Source organism: Scylla paramamosain, chromosome 33, assembly GCF_035594125.1.
Source record: "Scylla paramamosain isolate STU-SP2022 chromosome 33, ASM3559412v1, whole genome shotgun sequence".
NCBI lineage: Eukaryota > Metazoa > Arthropoda > Malacostraca > Decapoda > Portunidae > Scylla > Scylla paramamosain.
Window position 1 is genome coordinate 1,914,269 of NC_087183.1, and position 25,596 is coordinate 1,939,864.

Here is a 25,596-nt window from a genome sequence, read left to right on the forward strand (position 1 = left end):
AAGATTCAAGAGCGTGGGCACGAGAGCAGGTTAAGTCATTGCGCACATAAACGCAGCATCCAGCTTTGGATCGAAAATGAGGATAGAGAAAGTAGGAGGGAACAGAAAAGGGGCTACTGTCAGTTGCCTCAGACACCTGAGTTTCAGTGAGGAAAAGAAGATGAGGTTTAGAAGAGGAGAGGTGGTGTTCTACAGATTGAAAATTAGATCTTAGACCGCGAATGTTGCAGAAGTTAATGAAGAAAAAGTTGAGGGGGGTGTCAAGACACTTACGGTCGTCGACGGAAAGGCAGTCTGACCTGGGGACATTTATGGTCCCCTCCCCAGATGGGGACTCCGAGGCTGGTGTAGGAGTCGCCATGATTTTAAAATTTTTTGAGTGAAGGGTGTGTGTGTTATTAGGTGCTTGTAGTTTTGTGTGGAGGAAGAGAGTTGTCTTTAGTGCCTTCCTGTCTTGAATCTTCCTCAAAGTTACACCGATTTCATTTAGGACTGTAAAGATTCTTACATTTTTATATCTATCAACAATATATTAGGAACAATAATCATTAAAAAGGCTTTATCTTTTAATAATGAGATTTTAAATCACTGATGAGTCTCCTTTCATTAAAAATATCCATGTACAAGAATTCAAACAACTGAGCTGTTTTAATCTTAGTAAAAAGAAGCAAATGCATTTCATCTTTACCATTTATATGACAAAAAAGACATTCAAGAATACAGAACCTTATAAAAAAAAAAAAAAAAAAAAAAAAAAAAAAAAATATATATATATATATATATATATATATATATATATATATATATATATATATATATATATATATATATATATATATATATATATATATATATATATATATCAGCAGATATATGTATACAAGATTACATACCAAATTATCATGAAAACTAATGTAAAGAAAACTGGGATTTTATAATAAACTTTGCAAAACTTTTGACTCATTCACTGATTTGAGATAAGAATCACATTTCTAAAGAACTATCAATGACACAACTTTTCTAAATTTGAAAGAGCAGAAAATCTTCCTTTAAAGTTATAATTAATGAAATATCATCTGTTCATCACTACCTAACATACTTGGCTGCCCCACACACACAGGGGCTGAGATAAGGCTCCCCACTCCCCCATACATGCTAGTTCACACTCAGGCAATGGAAAGCATTACCAGTACAAGTGGTGTTTGCAAACAATATATACAAATTTAAGGAAAATATGACAATCTAATTTTTATAGAGAAAATATGGTGAGCATGACTCAATTTAAAATACAACCAAGCAGATACACAAGAATTCTTCAGGCATAAGCTAAGTGCACTTGAATAAAATGTAAGAGCGATAATGACATTATTTGAGTAAAATAATGTGTGGTGCATCAGGTATGCTGAGAAAAAAGCTCCAATAATAAATAAATACATAAATATGTAAATGAATAAATAAATAAATAAATAAAAAAGTAAATAACAAATAAAGATGGATAAAAAAAGAAAAAATGAATAATTACTACTACTACTACTACTATTACTATTACTAATGATAATGATAATGATAATAATAATAATAATAATAATAATAATAATAATAATAATAATAATAATAATTATAATAATAAGGAACAGACAAGAAGTACAAAAGTGTGTAGTTGTAGTTAGTGGACAAATGTTTCCTCATTCCTGTCTGTTTTACTTGTGTTTCCAGATATACAGTTAGAAAACCTGTACAATGTATCTGTGTGCATATGCCAATTAATCACTGTAGACAGCCTGGTGGATGGACACTTCCATCAGTGAGGTACGTCCACTCTGTCGAGTCTGGGAGGCACTCTGGCACTTTGCGACCTTCAGACGACCTGTAACGCAAAATATAAAAGAAAGTGATAAGCAACTCCACTTTAATTAGGAATTTCCAAATAATACATCCTCCTCAGTTAATTTTGGATAAGTTTCACTATATGCAACATTTTTATAAATGCACAGCAGAAATTATTGTCTCTTATAATTGAGAAAAAAAAAATGGATGCTGATTTTTGTAACAGGCAACACTGAAACTGAAGAAAAAAAAAAAAAAAAAAAAAAAAAAAAAAAAAAAAAAAAAAAAAAAACTGGTGTTCTGACACTGCTTTGGGCAGACATGATATAATGAAAAATAAGAAGACTAGAACCCTTCTGAAGTTGACTTTTCTCTTGATTTTGTCAACTGTAAGCCAGTTACACTAATATTTACGAGTACATATAAATATTAAAATGAATGTGGAAATAAAACAAACCCTGATTACTAAATGCTTTGAATAAAGATTATGAATAAAAAAGGAAGGAGTAATATGTCTGCTTACTGAGAAGCCATACTAATCCCATCACCACTGTATGCTCAGTTTGGGCACTTGGTAACTATCCAACAGCTGACCAAAGGTGTTCTCCCCTGGGCAATGAGTCAGCAAATCACTAATGCTGCATATGGAATGTATACATCTCAAACATGTTCTGAGCAGCCATGACACATCATCCAATCAGCAGTGCAGTGCAAATAAGCGGCAGGTGGTGACACCTGACTGGTGCCACAGTCCAGCTGAATGGCAAACACCATCTTCCACCTGCCTGCTGGCAAGCACACCAGTCAAGCCCCACCTCAGTGACCCAGTGTTGCTCAAGCTGCAAGTGTTTCCTGCACTACCTATATACTCAGCATTTCTCAGACTTACCTGCTATTAATCTGATATACAGGGTGAAATATGTGGAGAGAAAACTGGGTGTAGCTTGAACTTCATCATTCTTTCTTAATTTCTGTTCACTCTTTGCACATCAAGGATACAAACCACACCTTCAACAACTACATTCTTAACTCTAGTATTTAGGTCAGCCTACAACAGACTAATTACATTCTTTCTAAAACCACAAAAGTTACAGAAACTCAGTGACATTCAGGAAGATTTCTATCCTTTTCATTCCTCTCACTACCAGATCCATTTGCATTCACAAATGTCCATAGTTCATGACTCAACAACACATCATGAGGATGAAGTCTCCTTCCATTCCAACACACCTTGCTGTATTTCAGGATCACCTACAAGCCACTTTCTCATATTGCATATCTTGATTTCATACTTTTCCATTTTCATCTCTCAAATATTTTCCCAATCTCCCCTTTTAACATCACTCATATAGTGATGGCAATAGCTATTGCAACCCTCTCACTGGAAAACATTGCCAATGCAATCACAATTTGATCCACCACAAATCACTGATGCTCTCACCACCACTGAATGGTGAGCACTGATAACTCTCAAAGAACTGTCTCATCACATGATGGTAACGCTGGCACATTGCCTTAGGATACCTCTTTTTGTAACCATGTTTTCTCACATTCACGTATATAGCTTGTAAAGTGTATTTGTCCCTATTTTTTTTTATCAAAAACTTGAAGATGGCACAGCTACCACAAGTAAGGTAGAAAGGGCTTGTATCATTGCCCTGAAACAAGATGGAGTGAAAATAAATGACCTTGCTGCCCATCTTGCTCACCATAGTTACTGTGCTATGCATTCTTGCTGTTGGCCCAAACCTGGATAAGAACAAAATTCCCCACCAAAAACTGCACCCTGGCAAGCAAAGGAAGACTCCAAAAGATTGATGCACTTATCCAGAAAAGTAACAGGCAAGACCTTAATGTTGATGTAGCCTTGGTATCCTCATTCATACTTAGGAAAGAATTAAAAGCTGTATGCATTACTTATGAATCTAGAGAACACATGTGATAGGGAGGATGGCTAGGAAAGCCTTTTCAGCTGTTCTTAAAATTTATGGTATAGGAGGGCAGTTGCTGGAAAGAATGAAGATTTTTCTTTATAAGGATATGAATGTGTGTGTGAGGATGGAAAGAGCTTGCTGTTTTACTATAGGAACAGATAGAGAAATGGATGTGTGATGTCATGTCTCCATAGTTAATAATTTTATGGACAGCTATATTAGAAGGATGAAAGCTAAAGTAGGGTATGTTGGTATAAGGGTGAAACAGAAGGGAGGGTTGGGTTCCAAAGTGGTGAATCAGTGCCATAGTGTATGTGTGGTAGAGAAACTGACCATTTATGTTGAGAAAAGTAAGGTGATGGTATCTGAGAGGAGATAATGGAGATATGTGACTCTAGGATACCTTATATGTAGAATGTGCATCCCAACTGTAGGAAGATTTTAAATGTTTATTATAGTAGGAGAGAGAATCGAGGGGAAGGACAAGTACTTGGGAACAGTACTGAGTGAAAGGAAAGATAAGTGAGAAGTTTGTAAAAAGACAGGTCACAGGATAACTTGCAAGTTAGGAAAGGCCAAAAAAATACCCATGGATATAAAGAATGATTTGAGGAATAGTTTTCTCATGCCAAGACTGACATATGGAACAGGGCACGACAGTGAACATTGCATACTGTGGAAATGGGTTGTCTGAGCAGGATATGTGAAATTACAAGGAGGGAGGCTGAGAGCAATAAAAGTGTGTATGAGAGATGTGGTATGATGGCCAATGCAAGCAGTGTAAATGGAGTGGTGGAATGAGTGAAAAACAAAGATAATGTGGCCATATTTAAAGATGAAGCATAAAGAAAGTGTAACTGAATGAAGCTAAAGGTGCTACTAGTTGAGAAATGCCAGCTGGAAAATGGAAGGATAGGCTAAAGGAGCACATGTGTGAAAGAGGTGTTCGTAGAGGACATGTGCTTGAAGTGGAGGTTCTTCTGCCATGGCCACCCTCCTCAGAGGGAGTGAGGCATCAGATACTGGCCCATATTTAGAAACGCTCTACTTTCTTACCACAAGTATTTTCAAAGGCCACAGGAATGACCGGCCAGGTTCTCAAGTGTTTCTCCTGTTAATAATGTAGATTTTGTCAACTGTCACTAGAACCATAAAAACAGCTTCAAAAACATGTGCCATTTTAACTAGAGCTTTTTGAAAATAGCAGAGGAGCAGCACAAAAGTATTTCACAATATGGTTCATAGACAGATAAAAAAAAAAATAGATGGAAATTTTACCTCCAGATCACAGCTTATAAACACTACAAACTTGAAGATTAAAATCAGTAAAAGGTGTGAAATTCAGTCTATAAAAGTTCTCTATCATTATGGTCTGAGAAAGTGAGATGGAGGGATGGAATTGCAGTAGAATTATAAGAGTCATCGAAGAACATGCAAGGGACAGAAACAACTGGAGACTGGAAGTGCTAACCCGTCACTCTGGGGAAATGGCAAAAGATGAGGAAGAGGGCTTAGAGCAACAGAGCAAGGAAACAATGGCCTAACTCCGTGCAGAGGCACAATTTTATCACTACAGCTAGAAGTTCCATCCATCCCAAATGTACCACTATTGATAGTTGCTTCACACACATTATATAGATAGGTGGAAACATTAGATCCTAGTTCATGAGGCAAATAATCATGTACATTCTTTAGAAGTATAATAGGTATTGTAATCATGAGGATGCCAGAGAAAGGCAGCTATCTAAAGACATGACTGAAAGATGGATAGTATTAAGGAATATCATTACAAATGAAGAAATTAGTTAATATTATTCACATGCATCTACTCTCAATATGTAACATGTTAAAGAGTCATCTTTAAGTGTGTGTGTGTGTGTGTGTGTGTGTGTGTGTGTGTGTGTGTGTGTGTGTGTGTGTATTTACCTAGTTGTGACATATGGGAGAGGAGCTAAGCTCATACTGTCCAGTCTCCATAACTGTTTTTATCAAACTTTTCCTTAAAGTCATGAATATTTGTAGCACACAACACTTCCCCTTCCAGTCCATTCCATGTCTCTATGCTTCTACGAGGGAAGCTAAACTTCTTTATGGCCCTTCTGCAGGTGGTTACTTTTAGTTTTCTTCCATGTCCTCTTGTTTCTCTTTCATTCATTATAGAGATGTTTCCTATCTAGTTTTTCCATCCCACTCAGCAATCTGTACAAAGCAATCAAGTCACCTCTCTTGTCTCTTTTCCAGGGTTGGGAGTTGCATTCTAGCTAGTTGCTCCTCATATGACAAATCTTGCAATTCTGTTATCATCTTTGTTGCTGCTCTCTGTATTCCTTCCAACTTTCTTATGTGCTTTTTTTCATGTGGTGACCAAATTACCGCTGCGTATTCTAATCTTGGACGTATCATTGTGATGGTTATTTTCTTCATCATTTCTATATCCAGATAAGCAAAGGCAACGCTTATGTTTCTTAGTAGGCTGAGAGTTTCACCTGTTATCTTGTTAATATGTTTTTTCTGGTGATAAATTCTCTGAGAAAATCACTCCCAGATCTTTTTCTCTTGTCTTATTTATTATTTCATTTCCCATCTTATAGTTACAGCTACACCTTCTGTTATGTAACATGTTAAAGAGTCATCTTTAAGTGTGTGTGTGTGTGTGTGTGTGTGTGTGTGTGTGTGTGTGTGTGTGTGTGTGTATTTACCTAGTTGTGACATATGGGAGAGGAGCTAAGCTCATACTGTCCAGTCTCCATAACTGTTTTTATCAAACTTTTCCTTAAAGTCATGAATATTTGTAGCACACAACACTTCCCCTTCCAGTCCATTCCATGTCTCTATGCTTCTACGAGGGAAGCTAAACTTCTTTATGGCCCTTCTGCAGGTGGTTACTTTTAGTTTTCTTCCATGTCCTCTTGTTTCTCTTTCATTCATTATAGAGATGTTTCCTATCTAGTTTTTCCATCCCACTCAGCAATCTGTACAAAGCAATCAAGTCACTTCTCTTGTCTCTTTTCCAGGGTTGGGAGTTGCATTCTAGCTAGTTGCTCCTCATATGACAAATCTTGCAATTCTGTTATCATCTTTGTTGCTGCTCTCTGTATTCCTTCCAACTTTCTTATGTGCTTTTTTTCATGTGGTGACCAAATTACCGCTGCGTATTCTAATCTTGGACGTATCATTGGGATGATTATTTTCTTCATCATTTCTATATCCAGATAAGCAAAGGCAACGCTTATGTTTCTTAGTAGGCTGAGAGTTTCACCTGTTATCTTGTTAATATGTTTTTTCTGGTGATAAATTCTCTGAGAAAATCACTCCCAGATCTTTTTCTCTTGTCTTATTTATTGTTTCATTTCCCATCTTATAGTTATAGCTACACCTTCTGTTACTTTTTCCAAATTCCATCTTTTTACACTTACCAGAGTTAACTTCCATTTGCCATCTGTTGCTCCACTCCCACACCTTGTCTATATCTCTTTGTTATTCTTCACAATCTTTCATTCCCTTCACTGTTCTCATAAGTTTCGCATCATCAGCAAAAAGACTCACATAGCTGGATACATTCTCCACCATATCATTTATATACACCACAAACATTATTGGTGCCAAAACACTGATCCTTGGGGGACCCCACTTAATACTGGGCTCCATACTGATGTCTGGTCCCTAATTACTGTTCACATCTCTCTGTTTTTAAGGAAATCGTCCATCCATTTCAGCATTTTTCCATTTACACCACCTATCTTTTCCAGCTTCCACAGCAGTCTATTATGTGGCACTTTATCAAAAGCTTTTCTTAAATCTAGATAAATACAGTCTGCCCAACCATCTCTCTCCTGTATGATATCAATTACTCTTGAATAATAGCATAAAAATTTGTGACACAAGATCTCCCTTTTCTAAAGCCAAATTCACAAGTTGTGAAAATGTCCTTATCTTCTAAAAAGTTGGTCCATTTGTTCTTTATTATCCTTTCACATATTTCTGCAACCGCAATTGTCAGCGAAACATGTTTATAATTTAGTGGGTCTTGTGTGTCTCCTCCTTTAAATATGTGTACAATGTTTGCCCTTTTCCAATCCTGTGGAACTATTCCTTCTTTGATAGAGGTACATATGATACTATGTAATTTATCAGTAAGTTGGTTACTGCATTCTTTTATTACCTATCCCCACACTCCATCTGGTCCTGTGGCCTTTCTCACTTCTAACATTTTGATGATTTCATCAATTTCCTCTTTTGTTACTTGAATTTCCTCTATTTTTCCATTTTCAGGTGTGCACAATGGCCTTATAAATTCCTTTTCCTTTGTAAAAACTTCCTTAAAACTCTTATTCATCACTTCTGCTATCTCTTTCAGGTCTTCATAAACCACTCCATCTACCACTAGCTTTCTTATACTCATTTTGCTTTTCAGTTTACCATTCACATATCTATAGAAGAGTTTTGGCTCATATTTATACCTGTCTATTATATCTTTTTCAAACTGTCTTTGTTCATCCCTCAGAATCTTCACATAATCATTCCTTGCTTGTTTGTAATTATTCCACAGGTTAATTCTTTTACTTTTCCTCCATTTTTTCCATGTATCCTCTTTTGTCCTTGCTGCTTCGCAACTTTTATTAAACCACTCTTTTTTACCAGCTATTACTGTCTGCTTTATAGGCACAAACTTTTCTTCACCTTCTTTATATATTTTAAGAAATTCATCCCACTTCTCTTGGACCTCTGTAGCCTTATGGAATCTATCCCATCTCTCCTCTTGAAAGAGGAGAGATAGGATGGGATAGGATGAAAGAGGAGGAAAGTGTGTGTGTGTGTGTGTGTGTGTGTGTGTGTGTGTGTGTGTGTGTGTGTGTGTGTGTGTGTGTGTGTGTGTGTGTGTGTGTGTGTGTGTGTGTGTGTGTGTGTGTGTGTGTGTGTGTGCTTAATTAGTTGTACTGTACAGGGCATGAGCTAGAGCTCATTTTGTCCTGTCTCAATAACCATATTTATCCAGTTTCTCTTTAAACATGTGTACACTGTTTGCCACACCCATCTCTTCCTTCAAATCATTCCAGATTTCAATGATTTGGTATGGGAAGCTGTATTTCTTGATGTCGCTTGAACATCCACTCTTCTTTATTTTCTTCCCGTCCCCCCTCATCCGTCTCTCTCCCTCCTCCATCTGTGGTACCAAGTCATTTCTGTCTATTCTTTCTATATTGTTTACTAATTTGTAGTTTGTTATCAGGTCTCCTCTTTCTCTTCTCTCTTGTAGTGCTGGTAATTCCATCTCTTTAAGTCTTTCTGCATAGCTTAAGTCTTTCAATTCTGTTACCATCTTTGTCGCTATCCCCTATATTCTTTTCAGTTTTCATATATATATTTTTCTATGTGGAGCCCAAACTACTGCTGCATATTCCAATTTAGGTCATATCATGCTTGTTATAATTTTCTTCATTTCTTTATCTAAATAGTTAAACGCCACCCTAATAATTGTTAAAAAGCTGTATGTAGAGCCAAATATTCTGTTTATGTGCCTTCCAGGTGATAGTGTGTCCTGGATTACTATTCCCAAAATTTTCATAACTTTTTGTTATTATTTCTCCTCCCATTCTGTAATTCCATTAAGGTCTCTTTTTACTTTCTCTTATTTCCGACACATGGCATTTTCTAGCATTGAATTCTAGTTTCTATCTTTGACTCCATGCATGTATCTTGTCAATATCCTTTTGTAACTGTTTGCAGTCATTTTCATTATTTTTGCATCATCAACAAAAAGGTTTATATAACTATTTACATCTTCTGTCATATCATTTACATGCATTTTAAATATAACAGGCGCCAACACAGATCCTTGCGGTATCCCACTTGTCACTTCATGCCAACTTGAATTAGTGTCTCTGATTACTGTACTCATTTCCCTCCCTTGTAAATAACCCTCTATCCATCTCAATACTGCCTGGGAATTTTATCAAATGCTTTTTTGATCCAGATATACCACATCAACCCATCCATCCCTCTCTTGTACCCCATCTATTACTCTCATATAAAAGAGCAATAGACTTGTGACATAGGATCTCCCTTCCCTGAATCAAAATTGCTTTTCTGTAATTGTCTTTTCATCTTCTAAATCTGTATATCTCTGTAACTTCATCTCAAGTTTCCTTTCTGACCATTCCATTGCTGCTGTAGTAGACGGTCACTGTTCTCCTAAATCTATTAACAGTGGTGTTCCTCAGGGCTGTGTCCTGTCACCCACTCTCTTCTTATTTTTCATCAATGTCCTTCTAAACCAAACTCTTTGTCCTATCCACTCCTATGCTGACAATACCACCCTGCACTTTTCCACATCTTTTCATAGACATCCAACCCTTCAGGAAGTAAACATTTCACGCAGGAAAGCCACAGAATGCCTGACTTCTGATCTTTCTAAAATTTCTGATTGGGGCAGAGCAAACTTGGTATTGTTTAATGCCTCATAAACTCAATTCCTCCATCTATTAACTCAACACAAAATTCCAGACAACTATCCCCTCTTATTCAATAACACTCAACTGTACCCCCCTCTTCTACACTGAACATCCTCGGTCTGTCCTTTACTTATAATCTGAACTGGAAACTTCATATCTCATCTCTAGCTAAAACAGCTTCTATGAAGTTAGGCGATCTGAGACGCCTCCGCCAGTTTTTCTCACTCCCCCCAGCTAACTAACTAACAAGGGCCTTATCCGTCCATGTATGGAGTATGGTTCACATGTCTGGGGGGGGGTTCCACTCATAGCACTCTTCTAGACAGGGTAGAATCAAAAGCTTTTCATCTTATCAACTCCTCTCCTCTAACTGACTCTCTTCAGCCTTTCTCTCATCGCCACAATGTTGCATCTCTAGCTGTCTTCTACTGCTATTTTCATGCTAACTGCTCTTCTGATCTTGTTAACTGCATGCCTCCCCTCCTCCTGTGGCCTTGCTGCACAAGACTTTCTTCTTTCTCTCACCCCTATTTTGTCCACCTACCTAATGCAAGAGTTAACCAGTACTCTCAATCATTCATCCCTTTCTCTGGTAAACTGGAACTCCCTGCCTGCTTCTGTATTTCCACCTTCCTATGACTTGAATTCCTTCAAGAGGGAGGTTTCAAGACACTTATCCCTCAATTTTTGACTACCACTTTGGTCCCTTTTATAGGACTGGCATCTCAGTGGGCTTTCTTTTTTACTGAATTATTGTTGCCCTTGACCAGTGTCCTAAAAGAGAGAGAGAGAGAGAGAGAGAGAGAGAGAGAGAGAGAGAGAGAGAGAGAGAGAGAGAGAGAGAGAGAGAGAGAGAGAGAGAGAGAGAGAGAGAGAGAGAGAGAGAGAGAGAGAGAGAGAGAGAGAGAGAGAGAGAGGAGAGAGAGAGAGAGGAGAGAGAGAGAGAGAGAGAGAGAGAGAGAGAGAGAGAGAGAGGAGAGAGAGAGAGAGAGAGAGAGAGAGAGAGAGAGAGAGAGAGAGAGAGAGAGAGAGAGAGAGAGAGAGAGAGAGAATAAAAAAGCAAACAAATTACCAAGTGATTACTTGATGTTATATTGTGCGATTAATAATGCCTTTTTCATTTTGCTCATTTGTATGCACTGCATGTTTCCACAAACCAACATGTTTAATTCTTACCTGCATGTTTTATCACCTTCGCTTTCACTGTGGGGGTAGTCTTGCAACACGGGCGTTTAATATTAATTAAACAATATGTTTAATTCTTACCTGCATGTTTTATCACCTTCGCTTCCAATATGGGGGTAGTCTTGCAACACGGGCGTTTAATATTCTCTTTGTTCTTCTTTTCCTAGAATGTGAAAAGTCAATAAAAATCTGAAACTAAGGAAGATAAAAGAATGGAGATGAAGGTTATTTAGAAGACCTATCTATTCTATTTCAGTATGCAATGTATAAGGTTAGACACTTTATAACTTTGGTGTGTTGTGTATTTGCTCTCTCTCACTTTATCTATATGATGACGTACATGTTGGCTCATTCCTATCACTTTTACACCATCAACAGCAAGAACCACAAGTCTTGCACTTCTACACACCAGGGCGACTTTGATATCGAGTCACTGCTTAGTACAGCTTGCTGGCCTTAGGTGTACATATGTGTTAGTGTTATTGTGTACTTAGTGACTGAGAGAACAAGACAAAATTGGTGGTTATGTTGTTGCCACCAGCCTTTGTGGTTATTACTATTTGGTGACCGATAGAATGATGTGCACTGATGAATTACATGCTACTGAAGTATATATTTTTAAAGTTATCATACATACTTAGGCTTGGTAGGTTTTGTCCATGTGTTATGTGATTTTGTGTGCAGATCTATGCTTCCCTTATGATTTGTTGGCACATGTCACAAACTCACAACATAAACTGCACTGAAGCAATCCATGTCTCATTCACTTATCACCCACTCCATACACACACTAAATTTAGGTTGAGAAAAATTTAGAGATGAAAATAAAACTCAGACAATAATTCAGTTGAATATCCCAGTACACAATAGTGCTAACAAAACACTACTAGTGGAATGAAGAGCAAATCAAGTACCAGCAGAAAATTTGGATCATGGAAGACTGAAATAGAATTACTCATCTTACAGATGCTCACCTTTTGTGAGATGTGAGACACAGACAACTTACCAGGATAACTGATTTTCCAGGCTTGTAATTTGTTACAGGGAGAACCTGGTCATCTTCTCCATCAAGACTCATCTGTAGGAACAATGGTTTCTATAAAAAATTAAAGAAAAGTCATACTATACATACAAGACAGGAGCATTTATATGGAAAAGTCTTTATTTGTTTTATCTCTCTTTTTCCTATGTTATTCATTCATCCTTCAGAATTCCAAGTTTCCTTACTTCGTGACCTGTGCAGAAACTCTATTAAATTCTGTATATATTTGTCCTTGCAAATACTTGTCATCAGTTGTATGCAATATGGTATATAGGGCACATGTCATCTTAGGTGCCACTTTCTCCTGAATCAATGTTAAGTTATCTCCTACTGGCCAGTTTCCAGAAAGACCTTGAGTATGGTCTTTTTCCACCTCTGATGATGATAATCTTAATCCATTACTATCTAGCAATCTATCTACCTACAGGGTAGGTTCCCTAAGAGCAGTAGCTCCCAAATTGGTGAGAAATTATCTGTTAGGGATAATATAGCAATATTTCAGGGGTAATATAAAATTTTTTCAGGGGTAATGGAGAGATAACAGAAAAGTGAAGAATTTTGGATATCAAGAAAACATTGTGTGTTATGTGACATCTACATGATATGGCCAGTGTATATAAGTGCACAATAGGAAAAGATGCTTTAGGAAGAAAATTATGTTATGTAACATGTACATGACGTGGCCAGTGTATACAGTAGGGTACGTGACAATGAACATGATTCATTCCAACATAGCGTTCGTTATGGTAGATGCGCATTATGGTGAATGAAGAACCTAAGGGAAAAAATTAATTGGTTAAAAAAATAAATAAAAATGAGCACATCTGCACTACCACACTTGAGATAACACAAGTACACATAGTACCTTCCTGAGTTTTGCGCCTAGTCCCTAATTCACCCCAAGTTTCATACTGCTTTGACAGTATGGGCCATAAGAACATAAGAAATAAGGGAAGCTGCAAGAAGCGACCAAGCTTACACATGGCAGTCCCTGTATGAAATATACCTACCTATTTCCATCTATTATCCCCATCCATAAACCTGTCTAATCTTCTCTTAAAGCTTTCTAGTGTCCTAGCACTAACAACATGATTACTGAGTCCATTCCACTCATCTACCACTCTATTTGAGAACCAATTTTTTCCTATCTCCTTCCTAAACCTAAATTTTTCAAGCTTGAACCCGTTATTTCTTGTTCTACCCTGGTTGCTGATCCTAAGAATTTTGCTTACATCACCCTTGTTATAACCCTTATACCACTTAAAGACTTCTATCAGGTCCCCTCTATCCGTCTCTATAAAGAATGTATATTTAACAACTTCAATCTTGCCTCGTAAGGAATACTCCTCATCTCCTGTATCCTTTTAGTTGTTCTCCTCTGTACTGATTCTAATAGACCTATATCTTTCCTGTAATGTGGGGACCAGAACTGCACAGCATGGTCTAGAAGAGGTCTGACCAGCGCCAAGTATAACTTTGATATTACTTCCAGCCTTCTACTTTTAACACTCCTGAAAATGAATCCTAGTACCCTATTTGCCCTGTTTTTGGCCTCTATGCAGTTTCCCTAGATGGAGTTCAGAGCTAACTATAACTCCTAAATCTTTCTCGTACCCTGCACCTACCAGAGTTTGGTTGTTTAATGTGTACCTACTGTGTGGGTTTCCTCTACCTATGCTAAGTGCTTTGCATTTATTGATATCAAACTGCATTTGCCATCTGTCCGTCCATTCATTCATTCTATCTAAATATGCCTGCAAGGCGATGGCATCCGATTCTGATCTAATTAATCTATCTTTGTGTCATCCACAAATTTACTAACATCACTACTAATTCCACTATCCAAGTCATTGATATATATTAGAAATAACAATGGCCCTAATACTGATCCCTGTAGCACCCCACTAATTACATGACCCCACTCGGATTTTGAGCCATTTATTACAACTCTTTGTTGCCTGTTGCTAAGCCATGACCCTATCCAGCCTAACACCTTCCCATCTATCCTGTGTGCCCTAACCTTTCTCAGGAGCCTTTTTACCTACTATCAGCATCACACATATACATACAGTAAAACCCCATAGGTCAGAGCCATCTCTCTCTCTATCCCTATTCCTTCTCCTTTTGGACTTTTCAGAGAACTATTTCATCTCTCTCTCTCTCTCTCTCTCTCTCTCTCTCTCTCTCTCTCTCTCTGAAAGTAAGAACAATCTGAAGGATTACTAAGTAGAATGAGACTGATTGAGAATGACAATGGAATTACATATACTAGAGTGAGAAAGAGTAAGAAAGGATAAAGTGAAAATGACAAAATGAATGAGGGAGAGAGATAAAAAAAAAGATATCACTCCCTAATCCCTTATCTCTGACAGATAAGGGGGAGGGGAGGTGACAAGGAGGGAGGCTTGGGACAAAACAAAAGAAGGGAGAGGAAAGGAAAGGAAAGAAGAGAAAGGCACAGGATAGGTGAGTAGCAGCTTGCACAGCTGGTGAGTTAGTCTTGTGAGTTTTAATTTGTTATTCCGATTAAATTTTTACTAAATTTCAGTGCTCACATGAATGGCAAGTTTGTCTTGCCAGTTTTAGTTCGTTATTCCGATTAAATATTTATTAAAATTCCAGTGCTCACACGAGTGACAAGTTTGTTATGCCAGTTTTGGTTCATCATTCTGATTAAATAGTTATTAATATTTCAGTGCATTATTGTAGTTGTACATTATAATGACTGTGACTTGTCACGTATCCTACTGTACATGTATGAATGTTTTATGAAGAAAATTGTATGTCATGTAAGAAATTCATTTAAATTCAGATTAAAGTATAACAAATTTTTGTGTATTAGTATATTATGATCAGATGCTATTCATGCCTCACAGCTTTGAAATATGATAGTTTGTCTTATACATTCAGCACCTATATAACTATTATTTAGGACTAAATGGCAATGATCTATATTTGCAATAGACTTAATACTTTTTTAATACATTATCAGTCTTAAAACTATAGAAAAATGTGAAACATTCATATATTTTTTTGTAATTGTCTAGGCACAAGGGTGCATGAATTTTGCAAAAGCCCACAGAAAGGTGCACAAACTTAGAAAAGATGGAGAACCACTGCTCTATTTCAGTCAGTTTCTCTGTGAGCATCAGCCAAGGTAGATGTAAGCAGGTATGTAGGTGTACTGTGCTGTGCAGTATATTAGTTACATTTTATGTTACATATTATGAAAGGAGTAACATGCCTAATATGGCAGGTTAAATTGGGTAATGAGCTGAAAAAAATTTGGAACTAGTCTTAGGCCTTCCTCTCTTTCTCCAGCTGGACAGCACCATATTAAGCATCTGCCTCCCACACACTCATTGTCTCTCCTCTTGACATGCCCAAACCACCTCAGCCTCAGCTCTCTAGCTTTGTCCCTAACCAATGTACATGCATTGTGCCTCTGATGAATTCATTCCTGATTCTGTCTAGCCTTGTCACTCACATAGAATATTGCAGCACCTTCACTTCAGCTACTTCCAACTCTACCTATAGTCTTTTTGTCAGTGGTACTGAATCCATAATGTGTGCAATATGGCTGGCCTCAGTTCTGTCTTGTATATCTTCTCTTTTTCTTTTTGTTGATGCATTCCTGTCACCCTTCTTCTACCCATTCCAGCCAGCCTGTACTCTGTTTCGAACCTCTACTACAACCTCCATTATAGACCACAGACATCTAAAGTGTTATCTTAAGTGGGAAGGGAGGCTGCTGAGCTGCTCCTTATTACTGTTTTGCTGTCCACTGCCTCTCCTGATGCTTTCCTGAGTTCTGTTATATTTTCCTTCCCAACAAAGCTAGAAAAGTCATAGGGAATGTCACTAGTAACTTACTTATGCTCTTTTGTCCTTCATTGCCATCAAGATTTGGTAAGCTTCCCCAAGATCATGGTATTTGTCTAATTATTTGTTTTTCTGGTAAACTCTGAAACTTCCTGCCTGCTTCTGTATTTCCTCCTTCCTATGATTTGAATTCTTTCAAGGTGGCTTAAAAACAATTATTCTCCAATTTTAGGTAATCCTTTTGAACTTTCCTTACAGACTGGCACTCAAAAAAAAAAAAAAAAAAAAAAAAAAAGTAAATAAAATAAATAAAATAAATAAATAAATAAAATAAATAAATAAATAAATAAATAGATAAAAAAACTCATCTTCTTTTACTTCTTCTTTGCATAGGTATCAATGAACTGGTTTAACTTCCACAGTAAAGATAACATTCCTCCTAACTTCACTGAGTGAGGTGAGAGACTGAGGAAAGGCAGTGTGAAAAAAGGCTAGAGGACAATGACATCACAAATTTGGCCAAGAGGATGGCTGATTTGAATGAAGCAAGCACCCCAGATTGTTTTTGTTTGATTTTTAAACTTCCTTGTTACATATGAATATGAGCAAATTTGCTAGATGTAAACTTCTCATATTTGGGACTGCACTGTATGATGACATATGTGGACATACTGAAAAAGGCAAGGTAACAAATGGTCAAATCACAAAATACACCACTAGTCCAATATCACAGCATATGGTTCACTGTTTCTGCACCAATCTGTCCCTGTCAGTGTGTCTAAATAAAGGCTTCAAAGAAAGAGATACCTCATGCTGACAACTGTCTACTTACATGAGGGCTTAAGGTTCCTTCAGCTGTAACCTTCTGACTTCTCCCTCCCTTTGAAAAGTTGTTTGATGAGGCATGTGGGGGCTGGATGCTGGACTGGCAGGAATGGGGGGTTGATGGTTGCCATCTGCCTGAGCTACATGAACTAGACTTTACATTAGTGATAAAAGGTGGTGGAGGGTTGTTTCTTAACTCCTTAGCTAATGGGCTGGCCACACTGTTGTGCCACACTGCCCGGCGATCATGTCTGTCCAGGATTGAGGTTTGGGTTTTTTTAGGAGCAAAATGTCCAACAACACCCTTTCTTTGCGGATGTGGAGGGAGGCCTGGAGCTCGAGGAGTTAGGGTTACTGTAGGGCTATCTAGTTGAAGCTTGATTTGTGATGCTTGGGATTGTTGCATCCTGGAGGTGGTTGGTGTGTGGCTGTTGGATGAAGATTTAACAACCTTAAGAGTGGGAGTTGTCTTCATAGTGGTGATTCGACCCTCCCTTGCAGGTTGTGAATGAGGCTGACTAAGTGGGGCTCTAGAGGTAGGTGTGACTCTTTGGGTGGGCTTGGTCAGTCCTAACTGGGCAGCAGACTTAGTTAAAGATGGCAGACTCTGCACATTACTGCCATGCCGAGTTCTGGATCTTGACGTTGAGCACAGAGTGGTCCCTTCTATCTGTAATGGTGTCCCACAGAGTTCCTTTCTTCCTAAAGCTATTCCACATGATTTTTTGTCCTTGACATGCACCACTTCAACAAAGTTTGTCGAAGTTTGATTAAACTCTAGTGATGACTGAAATTCATTAGAGCAAGAACTATGAGTTGGGGTGGTACGTTCTTGAGTTCCATGAGAAAGAAAAGTGTCTTTCTCTTCATGGTCCATTCTATACTTCTGGATTTGCTCTACTTCTACACTGTCAATGAATTTGGGAGAAACAGAGAAGGAAGTTGAAGCATTGGGCTCCTTATGTCCATCACCAGGCTTTTCAAGACTAGCAAGAGGTTCCATGGAGTAATGGTTTGGCTCACCATGACTGCTAACAGACTCCACAGGACAGATAGAAAGACTGCTATCTGGCTCAATGGTTTTATAGTCAAGCTCACTAGAGCTGTAATGAGATTCTTTGGAATTACCAGAAGGCTTTTTCAGATCATTGGGAGACATACTAGGATTACTGAAAGCTTCTTTGGGTATACAAGGAGGTTCTAGATTGCATTCAGGATCTCCAGAAGTATGGCTTGGAGGGGTATTGTATCCTTGATATCCGTGCAAGGGGGATGTCCCTTCCTCACCATAATTCATCCCATATTTCAGGAAGAGTTCTATTTCCTCAAGGGTGTCATTGAATCTAGGAGAAGCTGGGAAGGTTGCCAAAGCATCACAGTCCATGGAACTGTCATTAGTAATCCTGGCACTAGTGAGAAGCTCCATGTGATTATTATCCAGTTCTTTCTTCACAGGTTCTTTAGGACTACCATCTGGGTTATTCAAACTAATATGTAATTCAGTTAAACTACAATCAGGGCCTCTGGGATTGCTAGGAGGTTCTTTAAGGTTGCAATCAGTCTCCATGGAACTGTGCTCAAGCACCTTTAAACTACAGTCAGAGTATGTGGGGTAGCATTCAGGCCTACTTGAGCAACAGTTAGGCTCTCTAAGAATACCATCACTGGAAGTGGTACTAGACTCTCTGGGAATCCTGGGAGACTGACTTCCTGCAGCATCAGCCTCTGTGGAAATGCTGGAAGACTGACTGCCTGTAGCATCAGCCTCTGTGGGAATGCTGGGAGACTGACTGTCTGTAGCATCAGCCTCTGTGGGAATGCTGGGAGACTGACTGCCTGCAACATCAGCCTCTGTGGGAATGCTGGGAGACTGACTGTCTGTAGCATCAGCATCTGTGAGAATGCTGGGAGACTGACTGTCTGTAGCATCAGCCTCTGTGGGAATGCTGGGAGACTGACTGCCTGCAGCATCAGCCTCTATGGGAATGCTGGGAGACTGACTGTCTGTAGCATCAGCCTCTGTGGGAATGCTGGGAGACTGACTGCCTGCAGCATCAGCCTCTATGGGAATGCTGGGAGACTGACTGTCTGTAGCATCAGCCTCTGTGGGAATGCTGGGAGACTGACTGTCTGTAGCATCAGCCTCTGTGGGAATGCTGGGAGACTGACTGTCTGTAGCATCAGCCTCTGTGGGAATGCTGGGAGACTGACTGCCTGCAGCATCAGTCTCTGTAGGAATGCTGGGAGACTGACCGCCTGCAGCATCAGTCTCTGTAGAAATATTGGGAGACTGACTGCCTGCAGCATCAGTCTCAGTGGAAATGTTGGGAGACTGACTGCCTGTAGCATCAGCCTTGGTGGGAATGCTGGGAGGATGACTGACTACAGTATCCAAGTCTATAGAAATATTAGGAGACTCGCTGCCTGTGGAATGAGCATGTTTAGCAAAGTTAAGAGACTCACTGTCTGTAGCATCAGTCTCTCTAGAAATGTTGAGATACTCACTACCTATAGCATGAGGCTCTCTAGAAATGTTAGGCAACTTACAGACTGTAGCATCAGGCTCTCTGGGGATAGGATATTCATTTCTTGTGACATTAAACTCTTTGTCAGTGATGCAGGACTTACTAACTCTGCAGTCTGGTTCTCCAAGAAAACTAGGTGGTTCATTCTTCAGGCAGTTGGACTTTCTCTCATTGTTAGAAGATTCACAATGATTAGAGTAAGACTCTTTTGGAATGCTAGAGATGTCTTTGCTATCAGTTTCTCTCAGTGTAGAGAGAAACTTGCTGACATTGCAATTAAACTCTTTGGAACTGCAGGAAGTCTCACTCATTCTGGGAGGAGACTTTCTGAGATTGTTGGACACCTCACAGTCATCAGATTTCCTAGGACTTCTGAGACTTCTGACACTGATTTCCAATGAGTCATCAGAAAGCTCATTGAAGCAGGCAGATGTTTTTAGGTCAGCTGAGGCTGAACAGGACAGTGAGACTAGCTTCTCAGTATCAGCAGCTGGCCTGTAAACAGAAGACTGCTCACAGTGGTGGGATGAGAAATTCTCTTGTGCACTTTCTTCTGGCATGATAGGAATCAGAGAATGACATTGCAAAAGGTTTTCTTTGCTGTTTGTAGTAGGAATCTTGGGTGATACTGGAAAGTGAGAATGTGATGTGACAAGGTATGGTTCATGCCTCTGTGCACCTCCTGATGTTTCAGACTGTAGAGATGAAGACTGACTTAATTTTGTGCTGGAGATACTCCTTTCATCATCAGCAAAATTATCAATGCTGCTATAACAAGAGCTCTCTGTCAAGGAGAGGAAACTCATCCCTTGATGACTTCCCTCAAGTGAGTCTCTCACAGATTTACTTGAAATTCTTGAGTGATCACTATCCCTTACATCATGTGACAACAGTGGTGACTCATCAGTGCTCCTTTGGCATTGACTGGACTCATGAGGGTGGCAGTGTTGTGGTAGGGAGTCTGAGGTACTATCTGAGTTGGAGGGAGAAGTCAGTACCAGGTCATCCTTTCTTGCAGTAGGAGCACTAGGGATGTGTCTGTAAAAAGAAGACAATGAAGTTTTAAATCAAGAAGCAGGGGTGCTGAAGTATACCATTCATTAACTAACAAACAAATCATATTTATCCAAATTTTTTCTTCAAACACGTGATCAGCAACATTGAGTGAAAGAACTCTATTAAAATGTGAGTGATAATAAATGAGTGGAAAATTATTTATCCACCACATAAGGCAGCCCTGTGTAACCTGCAGCCTGGGGACTGCAAGCACCCCTCAAGATCTTCTGGTGCAATCCAATCCTTAAAAAAATACATACAGTGCTGTTCAACCCTTCAAAACTAGATATCATACAGTGGGGCCATTGGGACCAACTACTGATCTAAAAATATAGAACTGAATCCTAATTACTTAAATTCCTATTATATCAGTTTGTAAACACACATACACTGGGCTGCTGAGAGAACTGAAATGTGCCAGTGCAAGAATAGTTTAGGGCCCCCAGCCAGAAGGTAAAGGTAGAGATGGGAGGCCTCCATCTCTACCTTTGGGCCCCCCAAAGACATCATGGGTCCTGGTGCAATGCACCGGCTGACCCATCCCTCCTCAGTGGGCCTGTGCATGCAGGTGTACAAACACACAAGTTTTGGTAAATTGTCAATTTGGATTTAGATGGGGAAGATCATGCTCTATGAACTTACTGTCCTTTTATTCAAGGATAGTCGATATTGTGCAGGAGAAAGATGGATGGATGGATGGTGTCTACTTAGACTTAAAAGAAAGTGTCTGACAAAGTACCACACTGAAGATTGCTATGGAAGATAAAAAAAAAAAATTCTGGAAAGATTGGAGGAAGACTGCTGGAATGGATGGCTTATCTGGATGATAGTGAGATGAGAACAGTAATACAAGACCAAAATTCATCTTGGCTGAAAGTAACTAGTGGTATCCCACAGGGGTCAGTGTTGGGACTGATAATGTTTGTAATATATGTGAATGACATGAAAGAAGAAATAGACAGTTATATGAACTTATTTGTGGATGATGCTAAGCTGATGAGAAGGGTAAAAAATGTAAATGATCATATGGGACTACAAGATGATTCAAATAAGATGAATATATGGAGTAAAGCTTGGCAAATGGAATTCAATTTAAGTAAATGTAAAGTAATGGAGTTTGTTAAGAGTAAAAAAAAGGAATACAATATCATTATGAGATGGATGGTGTGAAGTTAAAGGAATCAAAAGAAGCAGGCAGGGAGTTTCAGAGACTACAAGAGAAAGGGATGAATGATTGAGAATATTGGTTAACTCTTGCATTAGAGAGGTTACTGAAAATTTGACTCTGGACAGACACAATGACAAAATTACTGGAGAGATGATGAATTTGTCGAAAAGAGTGAGGGTGGCATTCTCATATTTGGATGAAGGAACGATAAAAAAGTTGTTGATTTCCATGATAAGACCAAGATTTGAATATGTGGCAGTGGTGTGGTCTCATCATACAAGGAGGAATATTATAAAATTGGAAAGGGTACAAAGAGCAGTCACTAAGATGGTTCTGGAGTTGAATAAGTAGACCTATGAAGAGAGATTAAGAATGTTGGAAATTCCTACCCTTGAAAATAAGAGAGAGAGAGATTTGATAAACATCTATAGAATGATAAATGGCATGGAAAATGTGGACAAAGAATGTTTTATAAATTTAGACACAGTGTCCCATTGAAGAAAGTTAACTGTAGAAGAGACATCAAGAAATATAGTTTTCCTCACAGAAGTGTGAACAAATGGAATGAACTCAGTGAAGACATTGTCAATACCATAATTGTCCATGCTTTTAACACCAAACTGGATAGATATAGAAACGGATACTATGAGATTACTCCCCTCCCGTAAACCACAACTAGATAAACACACACACACACACACACACACACACACACACACACACACACACACACACACACACACTCTTACATGGATGGAGAGATGATGAAAAAGTTGATGGAATATGTGATTCGACCAAAACAAGAATATGCAACAATTGTTTGGTCACCCCATAATAAAAAGGAAATAAGGAAAATAGAAAGGATCCAAAGAGCTGCAACCAAGTTGGTACCAAGTTTGAGAGATTTAACCTATGAAGAAAGATTAAGGAAATTGAAACTTCCATCATTACAAGAGAGGAGTAAGAGGGGACCTGATAGCTATATACAGAGCTTTAAAGGATAAGGATCAAGTTGACAAAGAAGACTTTTGTGTGGGACTCAAGAGATACAAGAGGACATGGAGTGAAATTGAGGAAAACAGCAAGTAGAAGAGATATCAAGAAATATGGTTTCCCAAATAGAAGCATAGATATATGGAACAATTTAGATGAAACAGTGGTACAAGCAACAAATATTCATGAATTTAAAGTTAAGCTGGATGCTTATAGATATGGAGACAGGACAGCATGAGCATAGCTCTTTTCCTGTAAAACACAACTAGGTAAAACTAGATAACTAGGTAAACACACACACACACACACACACACACACTAGAATTTAGAAACTAGAAACTAGAATTTAATGCCAAAAAATGCCACATGCTGGAAATAGGAAAAAATAAAAAGAGACCTTCATGGAAGTACAAAATGGGAGGAAAAACAATAAAAAGTAATGAAGAAAAGATTTGGGAGTAATGATTCAGGATACACTATGAAGGGAAAATTCAGCTATACATACAGACTGCTAGCAAACATTAATATAGGATTTAACTACTTAGAAAAAGAAATGACGAAGAAAATTATAACAAGCATAATACATCCTAAACTGGAATACACAGCAGTAATTTGGGATCCACACAGAAATAAAGATATACAGAAACTGGAAAGAATACAGAGGATAGAGACAAAGATGGTACCAGAATTGAAAGACTTAAGCTATGAAGAAAGACTTGAAGAGATGGGATTACCAACACTATAAGAAAGAAGAGAAAGAGGAGACCTGATAACAATGTACAAATTATTAAACAATATAGAAAGAATAGACAGAAATGACTTGGTACCACATATGAAGGAAGGAGGGAGACAGATGAGGGAGCATGGGAAGAAAATAAAGAAGAGGGGATGTTCAAGCAACATCAAGAAATGTAGCTTCCCATATAGAACTATTGGAATCTGGAATGATTTGAAGGAAAAGGTGGTTGCGGCAAAATGTACGTGTTTAAAAAGAAACTGGATAAATATGGTTATGGAGACAGGACAAAATGAGCTTTGGCTTGTGCCCTGTACAATACAACTAGATAAATACACACTCTGTTCATCAAACAAAAGTTTGAAGATTATGTATACTAATGTAGATGGTTTGCTGTTGAGCCTATTGGAACTTAAAAGACTACTTAAAGAACAATAAACCAGATGTGGTATGTTGAACAAAATCCAAATAAAAGAGGAAATAAAGTTGGGATTTGCAAAGGAAGGATACAGCACATGGAGGAGAGACAGAACAGGAAAGGGAAGAGGAGTGACGATACTGGTAAAAGAGGATATTGTTGTTGAGGAAGTGGAATATGGTGATGGATGGCAAAAAACATTGTGTTATGATTAAGATCAAAGGAAGTGAAAAAAGAAAAATTATTGTGACATGCATACCATCAAAACCAATAAATTCAAAAGTATGCAACTAGAAACAAAAACTGTATAGAGGAAATGATAAGGAAAAGTAACAAAGTACTCTTAGTAGGCGACTTCAACACTAAAGGAATTAACTGGGAGGAGATGGAAGTGAAAGAAAATGTTGGGTCACTGAGCAAAGAACTTATGCATGATAGTGAATACAACGAGACAATGGGTGAACGACTCTACAAGATGTCTAGAAGAACCATCACAGCTGGGCTTAGTGTTTACAAAAATCCCAGAAAGTAGACCAAGTATAGATTGTCTGAGTCCAGTGGGAAGAAGCAATCATTTGATAACAGAAACAGTACAAGAGAAAAAGTGTTGCACAGGAAAGAACAATACAGAAATGGGAGACAGAACTATGCTAAGGCAAACTTTGCAGTACTTAATAAATTTTAGGGAAAAATCAACTGGAAAGAACTATTTGAAGGTAAAGTAGTGCAAGACAAATATGAGATATTTTTGAGCAAGTATACGAGTAGAGAGGGAGTGCAACAGTCTATGCCAAGTTATAAAGTGAAAATCGGTAAACATGAATGGCATAATGCCAGTTGTATAGAAGCAAAAAAGAAAAAGGACAAGGCATGGAAGAAAATGATGAGACAACTGAACAGAAATGCTAGAGAAGAATAAAAAAAGGCAAGGAATGAATATAGTATAATAAGAAGAAAAAAAGAAACTTTGAAAGTGACATAGTAAGAAAATGCAAGGAAGAACCCAAACTCTTCTACAGATACATAAATGAGAAAATGAAACATAAGGAAGGCATAAATAAGTTAAAAAGGAAAAGAAGAATTTATGAAACTACTGAGGAGATGAGTGAATAAATGAGTTTTCAGTCTGTGTTTACAAAGGAAACTGAATTTGTAACACTGAAAATGGTATCACAGAATGAGGGAACACAGGAGATACAAGTAAAGAGACAATAAATAAAAAAAACTGCTGGAAGAGCTGGATGTTAAAAAAAGCTATGGGACCATATCAAGTAAATGGATGGATATCAAAAGAATGCACAGAACAAAGGGAACAACTCATATGGAATATAATTAAGAGCTTGTTAAGAGAAGGAAAAGAACAAACATAATCACAATATACAAAGGGGAAAATAAAATGGAACCATTAAATTACAGACCAGTGTCACTAACAAGTATTGTAAACAAGCTTTGTATTTTTTTTTTTTTTTTTATGTAGGAGGGACACTGGCCAAGGGCAACAAAAATCCAATAAAAAAAAAAATGCCTACTGAAATGCCAGTCCCATAATAGGGTCAAAGCAGTAGTCAAAAACTGATGGATAACTGTCTTGAAACCTCCCTCTTGAAGGAATT

General features: G+C 38.2%; 1 protein-coding gene across 2 annotated transcripts in view; it reads right to left on the bottom strand.

Moving 5' to 3' along the window:
* Positions 1–866: 866 nt before the first annotated feature.
* LOC135089528 (uncharacterized) overlaps positions 867–25,596 on the bottom strand; it is a 48,639-nt gene continuing 23,909 nt past the window's right edge. For both annotated transcript variants that reach the window (XM_063985171.1, XM_063985173.1), the window contains exons 3-6: positions 17,095–20,650; positions 12,405–12,476; positions 11,480–11,561; positions 867–1,867 (exon numbers count right to left, since the gene is read on the bottom strand). In XM_063985171.1, coding sequence (XP_063841241.1) covers positions 1,764–1,867; positions 11,480–11,561; positions 12,405–12,476; positions 17,095–20,650 — 3,814 coding nt within the window. In that variant the 3' untranslated portion in view covers positions 867–1,763. The remainder of the gene's footprint in view (positions 1,868–11,479; positions 11,562–12,404; positions 12,477–17,094; positions 20,651–25,596) is intronic.